Genomic DNA, 12,814 nt, shown 5'->3' on the forward strand with positions numbered 1-12,814 from the left:
AAATTCGAATTTATTAGAATTTCTTTCTATTTCCTACTTTCTTTCCTCGTGGATTCGAGAAGTCTCTGTGAGGAGTCCAGAGAAGTTCCGTGGATTCGGAATAGTTATCTTCTTGAGGAAGACGGTGCTCGACCTCACGTCCTCCCCTGCGTCAGAATGGGGTCAACCTTTGGGGCGGATGGGATTTCATATACATATTGACACCTTTGCGATTATATGCTTGTTGGACAACAAATTAGAGGTCTAAGTAGTTGTATGTGTTACCTCCTATTTTAACCCTAAATGTATACATTTCATTCCTAAAATGTGGTCCACCATTGCATGTATCTCAAACACGTAACCCTTTAAAGATATCATTTATTCCTAAAATGTCTCTCCCACATTTACGAATATATTCCCAAAATGTCCCCAAATAAATTTTCAGCTTTCCACCCATTTTAGATAGACTGGCTCCATTAGAGAGTCGTGGGTTGTGACCTTGCTTGATTTTTTCGTCCAATAGTGAGTTGGCTGTATCTAGGGCTGTACATCGAGCCGAGTCAAGTTGAGGTGGGCCAAGCTTGGCTTGACTCATTTGTGCTCTCCTTGAGCTCGAGTTTGGCCTCGAGCTTACCATTGGAGCTTGGCTAGTTTGTCAAACCTTTCGAGTTGAGCTAGTGGATTGAGTTGCGTTGAACTTACCTCGAGTCGAGTTGAGCCTACTCCCAACCTGCACTCAACCCAGCCACCCAACCCAACTGACCCAACCGGCACCCGACCCAACCCTCAAATCAAATATTCAAATATATATATATATATATATATATCATCAAGCACTGTGGCGGAGTGGAAGAAGAAAAAAAGAAGAAAGATCGTAACTTTATAATCACAAATATCTAAATCAGCGTATCCAAAATGGATGGTGCTTAGTAAAAATGGTCTTATGGTTCATTTTGTTGGCCCTTATTTGAACGGTTGTCATCTTCATTCAAGGTGAAATTTGGGCTATGTTAATCCATTATGAAGTCTTCTTATCTAATTCTACCATGATTAAAGGTGGGCCCACCTGGTCCAGCATGATTGTATGGTAGGAAGAATTAAGTGTTGGATCATGGCTCTTGACCATCAAACTAAAAAACAAGCACAACATCATGTGAACCGTGAACAATTATATTTATTTTGTGCAGCTGCGGCCATTTTTCGGTGATCTATAATCTATTGTTTTTGAATTTTTGAACACTGCTTTTAGCATCCATAATAGGAATGGTTCTAATCATCATACTATCTTAGCAAGTGGGCCCCATTAGGGCAATAAATAGTGTTGATCCAGAGTGGCCACATGGGTAAAACAAACTCTAGTGCAAAATCTCTCTCCATCCATGGACCCATAACACTGGATTGGGCACTTTAACAAACAACAATAGGCCCAAAAATCAGGTGGGTCCACTCATTAGTTGTGCCACACATGTCTGAGAAGATTGAATAACCAGAGGAAAAAAAAAGTCCATGTTAAGAGTACTGCATGGGGACTGCGTGATGGACCACCTCTCCAATTTTGCACCAGTATGTTGCTTGCGGGCCACACACTACATTAATGTTGGGTAAAATCTGAGCCATCAATTGATAAGAACACGTAGTCATGCAAATTACCTATATATGTACCATCAGATATGTTAGGAAATCCTTGTACCGTTCTTTTAGATCTTAAGCCTGTTTGGGAGAGTAGATTTGGAACCCCTTGGATTCAGAACCCCCTAGATTTCAAACACCTTGGATTTGGAATCCTTGCATTGTGTTTGGCACCTAAAATTTAGAATTCCCTCTAATCCAAAAGTAACCATGCATAGTATATTTATAGGGGTTTGAATTTAATTACTAGATCAACTTTAATCTCTCTAATTAGTCTATGTATGTACTATATGACACAATGGTTTTAACAAGTCCGTTGAAATATATACTTTGCCTGAAAATGATGAAATTCCAAGTCTTTGGATGGGCCACAAGCACAAGATCACATCCAAGTGACTAACCAACTATTTTTAACCCTTGATTTACATGGATAATGTTTGGACGGCGCAAATCATCGTATTAAAGTAACGTAATTGATAATCTAATTGTTTTGGGATATCATCAGTGGGCCATGTGCTCAATAGATTTGTAGTCTAGTGATACACATGTTACACATGCAACTCTTGGAAGGATTTTAAATGTAATCCAAGCTTTCACGTGAATTTCAAACCCTCTCTTTGAGGGAATTTGAAACTAAAATCCCTAGTTACTTTATGGTGCCAAACATATTAGGAGATACTGAAAATCCCTCAAATCTCCTCAAACCCTGCCCCCTAAAGTTCACCACTCTCCTAAATCTAATTAAATGAGTAAAATTCTCACCAACCACTGGTGTTATATATGGTAGAGATACTCATAATTCCTACCACAGTGACAGCTAAGAGCTGATAAAACAAAAGGCAAAGGCTGCCTATGCACCTCTTGTTTCCTTTCCCACACACACTCAGAGAGAGGGGGGCCTTTGCATATTTTCAACTGGTGGGCGCCCCATCCCCAATTCAAGGGCTACAAAATTACTATACCGACATATCAATTTCACCACCAACGTATGAGGAAAGTTAGATTGATTGTGACCCCAACACGCATCCAACTACCATACGTTAAATCTGTATATAAAAGCCACCTTTCTTCATGTGTTTCATCATCAAAATTAAAATGTCTCTCCTACCACGCTTGCTAATGTTGCTCCTTGGAGTGGTGGCTTTCATCGCTCCCTCCCTAGCTGGCTATGGCTTCAACTTACCAGAGAAGAAGCGGTTCCATCCATTTGAGAAGCCACCATTCGAGAAGCTGCACCGGAAACACGGCCCACCGACTTCTGAAAAGCTGCCCCAAGAACATGTGCCACCACATTTGAAGATACCACCGTCAGATCACAAGCCCCCATTTGAGAAGCTACTTAAAGAACATATACTGCTACGATTCGAAGAACCACCCTTCGAAGATGGGGCTCCATGTGAAAAGCCTCCCCCAGAATACAAGCCACCACAAATCAAAGAACCAACCTTAGAACAAATGGCCCCATTTGAGAAGCCACCTGAGGAGCCACCACAATACATGAAACCTCCACCAGAACACGTGCCTCCATTTGAAAAGCCTCCCCCAGAACACAAGCCGCCAAAATGTGAGGAACCACCCTCAGAACACAAGCCTCCATTTGAAAAGCCTCCCCTGGAACACCAACCACTACAATTTGAAGAACCGCCCCCAGATCACAAGCCTCCATTTGAAAAGCCTCCCCCGGAACAAGAGCCACCACAATTCGAGAAACCACCCCCAGAACATAAGCCTCCATTTGAAAAGCCTCCCCTAGAACACCAACCACCACAATTTGAAGAACCGCCCCCAGAGCACAAGCCTCCATTTGAAAAGCCTCCCCCGGAACACGAGCCACCACAATTCGAGAAACCACCCCAAGAACATAAGCCTCCATTTGAAAAGCCTCCCCTGGAACACCAACCACCACAATTTGAAGAACCGCCCCCAGAGCACAAGCCTCCAATTGAAAAGCCTCCCCCGGAACACGAGCCACCACAATTCGAGAAACCACCCCCAGAACATAAGCCTCCATTTGAAAAGCCTCCCCTGGAACACCAACCACCACAATTTGAAGAACCGCCCCCAGAGCACAAGCCTCCATTTGAAAAGCCTCCCCCGGAACACGAGCCACCACAATTCAAGAAACCACCCCCAAAACATAAGCCTCCATTTGAAAAGCCTCCCCCAGAACACGAGCCACCACAATTCGAGAAACCACCTCCAAAACATAAGCCTCCATTTGAAAAACCTCCCCTAGAACACGAGCCACCACAATTCAAGAAACCACCCCCAAAACATAAGCCTCCATTTGAAAAGCCTCCCCCAGAACACGAGCCACCACAATTCGAGAAACCACCCCCAAAACATAAGCCTCCATTTGAAAAGCCTCCCCCAGAACACGAGCCACCACAATTCGAGAAACCACCCCCAAAACATAAGCCTCCATTTGAAAAGCCTCCCCTAGAACACCAACCACCACAATTTGAAGAACCGCCCCCAGAGCACAAGCCTCCAATTGAAAAGCCTCCCCCTGAACACAAACCACCACAATTTGAAAAACCGCTCCCAGAACACAAGCCTCCATTTGAAAAGCCTCCCCTACAGCACGAGCCACCACAATTCGAGAAACCGCCCCCAAAACACATGCCTCCATTTGAAAAGCCTCCTTTGGAACACCAACCACCACAATTTAAAGAACCACCCCCAGATCACAAGCCTTCATTTGAAAAGCCTCCTTTGGAACACCAACCACCACAATTTAAAGAACCGCCCCCAGATCACAAGCCTTCATTTGAAAAGCCTCCCCTAAATCACAAGCCACCATTATCGGAGGAACCACTCCCAGAACACAAGCCTCCATTTGAAAAGCCACCTACTCAAGAACACAACCTCCCATCCTTTTCAAAGCCGCTCCCAGAATACAAGCCACCCACATTTGAACATAAGCCCCTACAATTCGAGAACCCACCCCAAGAGCACCAGCCACCTCCAACAAAGAAGTAGTCACCTCATGGCCACATCCTCAACCATCCTCCAATGGAAGAAGCTCTACACTCATACAAGCCACAGCGTGTGGTACTGAAGCCGGGCACTGGTCCATCTAAGAAACTGGCCCCACTGAAGAAGAACTCTCCAACACTGTTGATTGGAAGCAGCCATGAATAATCAAGCCACCTTACAAGCGTCCACCATCCAACCATCTTCAAGTGGCTTAGCTAAGCTACGTATGTATTGATAGATAAAAGAGGTGCTACTACCCTCTTCCATTGTATGCACCAGTATGCTTTGTGATCCTCTAATAGTACATTTACTTCTATGAGAATTGCTAGGGTAGGCCCCATTTTTGGCTCCATGTTAGGGGAACGGATTGGCTAGTACTCCCCCTGACACCAGCCCCGTGGCTGGTGGTCGGTGCTCTGTGTGCCCCCAACATGATGTATGTGTTTCATCCATTCCGTTCATCCACTTTTATAGATCATTTTATATCTTTATTCCAAAAATTAGAGTTATATAAATCTCAGGTGGACCACACCACATGAAAACAATAGTGGTTGGATATCCATCATTAAAATCCTCCTAAGGCCCACTGTTGTTTTTATTTGACATCCAATATGTTGATTAGGTCATACGGGCCCAGATGAAGGGAAAAAACAAAAATCAGCTTGATCCAAAACTTTTATGGCCCCAAAATGTTTTTTAATGGTCTACGCTCATTCAACACTGTTTCCTGTAATGTGGTCCACTTAAGATTAGTATATACCTTATTTTTGGTCTCATACTGTAAAATTATCTGTAAAAATATATGAACGGCATGGATGAAACACATACATCATGGTGGGGACAACGGAGCACCGACCACCAGCCATTGGCTAGTGTCAGGGGGAGTAGCCAATCCGTTTCCCCATGTTAGTTAGTTATGGTGGCAAATAGGCTTGGCTGGGCCATCCAGCACCAGTCGAGTTCGCTTTTGAGTGGGTGTGAGGTGAGCTCACATTCTCATGGGATGGATTTTAGGCTCGATAGCTGCTTTTGAACTTGAGCCATGCTAAAGACCCAACTAGTAGTTTTGTCTTAGCCATCCAGTCCGGCTTTTAGGTGCCCTCTTGGGGTGGTAGGGGTATGTTATGGGGGCCATGTCAACTGTACATAAGATCCATCCTGTCTATCGTGTTCTTGATCTCATTTTCTTCATTGGAACCAAAATTCAGACTGATCCATAGCTTATTTGGGCCACAATACAGTGAACAATGTAAAATCATTCATAAGACCTATAAATTCACTTGGTGTGGCTCACCTTGGTTTGGAATGGCCTAATTTTTGGTTTTTCCTTTATCATAGCGGGGAACGTCTGATGAGTGGATTAGATTTATATGCACAGCATAGTGGGCCTGACAAACAGTAGGGAAGGTTTTATTGGTTTGTTGTCTCCTTCCATCTTTTCCTTGTGGGTGTGGCCCAACTGAGTTCCTATTTGGGCTGATTTTTGGATCATGGCCTAAAATATAAAGGAGCGTCAGAGCGGGTGGATCTGATGCACAGATGATGCGGGTCCCATAAAAGCCCGGTACCACCACAAGTACCCTGTGAGTGCCTCTCTTTAGGAACATCCGTGGCACAGTTAAGTTACTGTAATCGGAAGATGTGTGGGACAACAGATGCTAGTCACAAATCCACTCCGTCCATCAGTTTTTCAAGACCACAATAGTACAGGTATATGAAATTTAGGAAAATCTAAAGCTTATGTGGGCCACTCCTCATGACACAGTGTGAATGGAATCATCCACCGTTGAAAACTTTCTGGAGCCAACCATGATGTTTATATTCTATCCAAACCGTTCATAAGGTTATTATCACTCATATAAACTGTAGGAATAAGTATTATCCTGATACAAAACTTCCGTCGCCCCCAACAAAGTTTCCAATGGTTGCCGTTCAATCCCTGATGTTTTTTGTGGTGTGACCCACATGAGTTTTGTATCTTACTGAATTTTAGATTACTGACCTATCGTTGTCTTGAAAAACTGATGGACGGAGTGGATTTGTGACGGGAATCTCTGTGGTCCCCAGACTACAGCTTCCGACCACCGGGGCACAGGCAATCCGCGTCCTGGGTTGATGGCCCACCGCAAGTCCAGTTCTGTAGCTCATGGGCTGGGCTGAGTGTAGAGTGGTGTCTTCAGCTATATTGGGTGCACTTAGACATCCCTCTCCCGCCCCCATCCATCTAGCGGGCGGCTTAGGTGCAGCCCGGGCCTCCCGGTCTTGGGCGCAGATTGGATACTGACAACGTCAGTAGCCAAATCGCTACTGAAGTGACGTCACAAGCTCTGTGGACCCCACTATGATGCATGTGTTGTATCCATACCGTCCATCCATTTGGAGAGATTGTTTTATGGTATGAGAATATTAATGAGATAGATCTAAAGTTCAAGTGGACGCCACCGTAGAAAACAGTAGGGACAGTGACATCCACCGTTCAAAACTTCTTAGGGGCCACCGAAGTTTCCGATCAAGATAATATTTTTGTTTTCACTTCATCTATATGTTAACTTATGAATAGGTTGGATCTAAAAACTAAATCATAGTGCGCCCTATAAATGTTTCAACGGTGGGTGTGACTGATCCCACGGTTTTCTGGGGTGGGTCCACTTAACTTTATATCTATCTCATTCTTTTTATCATGCCATAAAACGATATCTACAAATGGTTGGACGGTATGGATACAACACATGCATCATGGTGGGGTTGATAGAGCTTGGTGACATCACTTCACTAGCGATTTGGCTACTGACCTTGTCTGTATCCAATCAAGTAGATCGAAATCTCAAATGGACCATACTATAAGAAACAGTAGTGATTAAACACTCATCATTAAAAACTTCCTTAGGACCCACCACAGTGACCAATGTAATGCTTATTTACCATCCAACCTGTTGATAAGGTCACGTAGACATGGATGGAGGGAAAAAACAAATATCAGCTTGTTCTAAAACTTTTGTACCCCACAGTAAGTTTTTATTGGTCAATCACCACTGCTTCCTTATAGTATGGTCCACGTGAGATATGGATCTAATTCATTGATGGCTCATGCCTTAAAAGGAGCTGGTAAAACGGCTCCCCCATCTGCCACCCTTGTATCGATCGAGTACATGAATATCACACATTAGCATATCATTTCAGATGTGTGGGGCCCACCGCCATCACATGATTACCATTCAATCCGTGCATTAGATGAGTGCTCCGTGTTAGGCCTAGATACTGGAATCCAGACCGATCCATCACTTAGGTGGGCCACACCAAAGGTAACAAGGCGGGATATTAGGGAGGTGGATGCCGACCACACAAAATTCCAGATGGAGTGTGGGGTCCACCGCGTTGTTCATACCTCATCCACCCAGTCATCAGTTGCAGCCCAGCAGGATGAAGGGACAGGCCAAAACTCAAGCCATCCCAAAACTGGCGTGGTCCACAACAAGTGAATATAAATACGTTTCTGGGCGTGTGTTCATTGCATTCAACTCAAAATGCAACGGAGTGATCCTGTCCACCGAACTGGTGACAACTAGATGGATGGTTAAAAATAAATGCGACCAATTTGTCTAAATTATTCAAAAATAGTTCAATTGGTGTGATTTTCGAACTAATCACTATCTAGAATTGGACGGATGATATGGACATGTCGAACCTGATATGCATGTGGGCCACATGCATGGTAGCTGATTTCACATAAATTCAGTACATATTGTGGGGAGGACAGGGTAAGTGTGTTTGGCTGGCACCCAAAAAGTATATTAGTAACTTTTTTTTTGATAAGTGCAATGAGTGGTGTCGGGACCTGTTGGATTTTGTACCAATGGTTTGGATTGCGTTTCATAAATGTAGCCATTTATCTAATGTTTTCAGTGGGGGCCTTTCTAAGTGATGGGGTTCGTGTGGGTTTCAATGCACACAAATGCATAGGAGAAGGTAGGTTTTTTCTGGCTATATCTGATTCGTGGGCAGGAATGAAATTAACCAATTTTGGGTGTTACCCAAACATGGCCTAACCTTTAGATTTTATGTAGTGCTTTTAATTTTGAGAATTGATGCATATGCTACCATTTGTCGTCCTGCCCCCGCCTGGAAGCATTAAAGGCTTAATCCGTCGGAAGGGGCTCTGTGGGACCCACCGTGATGTATGGGTTTTATCCAGGCCGTTCATTCATTTTTTCAGATTATTTTAAGAAATGGGTCTAAAAATTAGGCAGGTCCCATGCTCAATTGGACCACACCATAGGAAACAGAGGAGATAATGAAACTAATCATTGAGAATTGGGAAAACTCGAATATCATATTGATTCAAAACTTCTGCAGCTCACGAGAAGTTTTTAATGGTGGGAATTCAATCCCTATTGTGTAATTCATTAGAGCCTTGGATTTGTCCGTACTTACGTATACTGATTTACACCGAACCTTTAAAATAACACCGATCCACTCTAACTTGCACTGCAATCCCTTTGAGCGAGCGCACCTCAAACACTTTAATCGAACTATGAGTGGGTGTGTATACAATTGAGAAGATGCTACATAAATGTACAAACATTCTAAAAACAATCGAAGCCTACACCGATGCACACCGACCCATACTGAACCCTTAAACTAGCACCAATCTACTCTGACTTGTACTACAACCCCATTGAGTGTACACTGGATGCTTTCATTGAATTACGAGTGGGTGCGTATCCACTTGAGAAGACATTGCATAAGGGTATGGACAATCCGTAAACATTCAAAACCCACACCGAACCCCTAAAATAGCACTGAACCACTTCGACTTGCACTGCAACCCCTTCGAGCGCACGTCGAACGCTTTCATTGAACTACGAGTGGGTGCGTGTTCACTTGAGAAGACACTGCATTAGGGTACATACACTCTTGAGACTCTCGAAACCTACACCGACGCACACCGACCAACACCGAACCCCTAAAATAACACCGATTTACTCTGATTTGCATTGCAACCCCTTCGAGTGCTTGTCGAATGCTTTCACCGAACTATGAGTGGGTGTGTATCCACTTGAGAAGACGCTCATTTAGGGTACGAACACTCTAGAAACACTTGAAGCCACACCGACCCATACTAAACCCCTAAAATAACACCAATTTACTCCAACTTACATTGCAGCCCCTTTAAGTGTATGACGAACCCTTTCATTTAACTAAAGTGGGGGTGTATCCACTTGAGAAGATGCTGCATCAGGGTACGGAAACTCGGGAAACACTCGAAGCATACACTAATGCACATCAAACCCCTAAAAGAACACCAATTTACTCTGACTTGCATTGAAACCCTTTTAAACACATGTCGAATGCTTTTATTGAACTACGAGTGGGTGCATATCCACTTGAGAAGATACTGCATCAGGGTATGGACACTATTGAGACACTTGAAACCCACACCAACACACACCGACCCACATTGAAATCCTAAAATAACATTGATTTACTTCGACTTGCACTACAACCCCTTCGAGCTCACGTCGAACGCTTTCATCGAACTACAAGTGAGTGCATATTCACTTGAGAAGACATTTCTTTAGGGTACAGATACTCTAGAAATACTTGAAGCCCACACCAATGCACACCGATGTACATCGAACTCCTAAAATAGCACCAATCCACTATGACTTACATTGCACTGCATTCGAGCACACATTGAACGCTTTCACTAAACTTAGAATGGGTGCATATCCACTTGAGGAGATGCTGCATTATAATATGAACACTTCGAAAATACTTAAAGCCCACACCAACGCATGCCGAACCCCTAATATTATGCCGAACCCTTAAAATTATGCCGATAAACTCCGACTTGCATTGCAGCCCCTTCGAGCACACGTCGAACGCTTTCATTGAACTACGAGTGGGTATGTATACACTTGAGAAGACACTGCATTAGGGTATGGACTCTTCGCAAATACTCAAAGCCCACACTGACAAACATCGATTGACCTGATCTGATATCACCGATCTACTCTGATTTCCATTACAATTTATTTGAAAACACGTTGAACCCTTTCATCGAACTAGGAATGGGTGCATATCCAATTAAGAGGGTGTTATACTAGGGTGTAGAGACTTCAAATACACTCAAATCGCATACCAATGCATACAGAACCCTTAAAACAGTGGAAATCCACTCCGACTTACAATATAACCCCTTCGAATGCACGTTTATTGAACTCTTTCAACAAACTATGAGTGGGTACATATCCACTTGATAAGACAATGTATCAGCGTATGGAGACTCCAAAAACACTCAAAGTCCACACTGACAAATATCAACACATATCGAACCCTTAAAATAGCATTAATCCACTTCGACTTACACTTTAGCCCCTTCTACACGTCCAACGCTTTCACTAAACTACGAGTGAGTGCATATCCACTTGAGAAGACGTTGTAGCAGAGTACGGACACTCTAGAAACACTTAAAGCCTATACCAGAGTACAGATACTCTAGAAACACTCAAAGCCTATATCGACCCACACTGACCTACACCCAAACCCCTAAAATAGCGACAATCCACTCCAACTTGCACTGCAGCCCCTTCGAACACGCGTCCAACGTTTTCACCAAACAATGGTTGGGTATGTATCCACTTGAGAATACGCCACATCAGGGTATAAACATTCTGAAAACAATGAAAACCCACACCGACACACATCAGCGTACACCGAACCCCTAATAATGCATAGATTCACTCTGACTTGCACTGCGACCCCTTTGAATGCACATCGAATGCTTTCATCAAATTATGAGTGGGTGTGTATTCACTTGAGAAGATGATGCATTGGGTTATAGACACTCCACAAACAATTGAACCCAACACCGACTTGCATCAACCTACATTGTAACTCCTTTGAACCTACATTGAAGTCGTTTACTAGCTCACTGTGAATGCATGTGGTTTATCCATGCCATCCATCATTTTTTCAGCTTGTTTTGTGGGTGTAGCCCAAAATTGAAGCATATTGAAGGCTCAAGAGGAACACACCAAAGGAAACAATTAAAATAATGATTTTAGTAGTATACCTTTATTAAACTCTTTTTTATGGTGTGATTTACTGGAGTTTCGGATATGCTTCATTTTTTAGCTGACACGCTAAAATTATATTCTAAAATAGATGGATGATGTGTATAAAATACCTAAATCAAGATGGACCCCACACAGTTTACTCAGTAAATTGAGTTACTTGTATACCTCCATGGGCTCACGAAAGATAGTGCAACACTAGACTCAGCAATGATGGTGCACCTCTTAACATGAGGCACAACTTGATAAATTCATTTTGTATAAACGTCGTCCATACGTTTTTCTAGCTCTTTGTAGGGCATTATCCAAAAAATTTAAGAGATCCAATTATAAGGCGAGCCATGCTATAGAAAACAGTGGTGATTGACCATTAATGTGCCATAAAAGTTTTGGCTGAAGTTCATATTTGTTTATTTATTTTTTGTTTTGTTTTGTTTTTCCCTTCATCCACACTTATGTGACCTTATCAACCACGCTTATGTGACCTTATCAATAGATTGGATATGACATTAGCAATAAAGACATAGTTACGTGCGCACTAAGAAGTTTTTAATGGTAGCATGTTCAATAACTACTATTTCCTATGGTATGGTGGATCTAATAATTAGATTTGCTTCATTTTTTGGGATAACATCCTAAATTTTTTTGAAAAAAGGTATGGACGTCGTGCATATAGAAAATATACAGCAAAGTGGGTGTTGAGGGTCAAATATTGCATATTATCCCCCATTTATATCTTGGTTGAACATGATAATATTTAATGTTCTATTTTACTCATGTTCGTGTTGCAAGGTGAATTTAAGAGCTTGGATTGAAAAGAGTATTAAAAACATAGATTTGATGATTAAGAATCACCAAGGCAAGGGATGGATTTTAGGAGACCAAGATCGAAGAATTCACATGCCAAAGATATAAGAAAACTAAGTGAGGAATAAAGAGAATTAAAGATTTGAAGTGAAGAAAAGGAATCCTGAAATTGTCCTAAAAAAGCATATTCTAAAACTCTGGATCATTTTGTGAAATTGTGTAGAGTGAAGTCTATTTTGAAAAACTGCGCAGAGTGAAGTCTATTTTAGCAAACTGCGTAAATTTGATGCGGTTTCTAGAGTTTTCCAACTTGGTGTAAAAGTTGAAGTTCCAGAACTATAAAT

At 42.5% G+C, this 12,814-nt stretch overlaps 1 protein-coding gene across 2 annotated transcripts; it reads left to right on the forward strand.

The window, feature by feature from the left end:
* The first annotated feature begins 2,710 nt into the window (after positions 1-2,710).
* LOC131231333 (early nodulin-75-like) lies at positions 2,711-4,917 on the forward strand. Of its 2 annotated transcripts, XM_058227504.1 has the most exons (2): positions 2,711-4,476; positions 4,552-4,917. In XM_058227504.1, the coding sequence occupies exons 1-2, from the start codon at positions 2,728-2,730 to the stop codon at positions 4,588-4,590; spliced, it is 1,788 nt and encodes a 595-aa protein (XP_058083487.1). In that variant the 5' UTR covers positions 2,711-2,727; the 3' UTR covers positions 4,591-4,917. The 2 variants fall into 2 exon arrangements, with proteins under 2 accessions (XP_058083487.1, XP_058083486.1); XM_058227503.1 differs by having other exon boundaries at positions 2,711-4,917.
* The last annotated feature ends 7,897 nt before the right edge of the window (positions 4,918-12,814 follow it).

The sequence above is a fragment of the Magnolia sinica genome, chromosome 17 (assembly GCF_029962835.1).
Source record: "Magnolia sinica isolate HGM2019 chromosome 17, MsV1, whole genome shotgun sequence".
Taxonomy (NCBI): domain Eukaryota; kingdom Viridiplantae; phylum Streptophyta; class Magnoliopsida; order Magnoliales; family Magnoliaceae; genus Magnolia; species Magnolia sinica.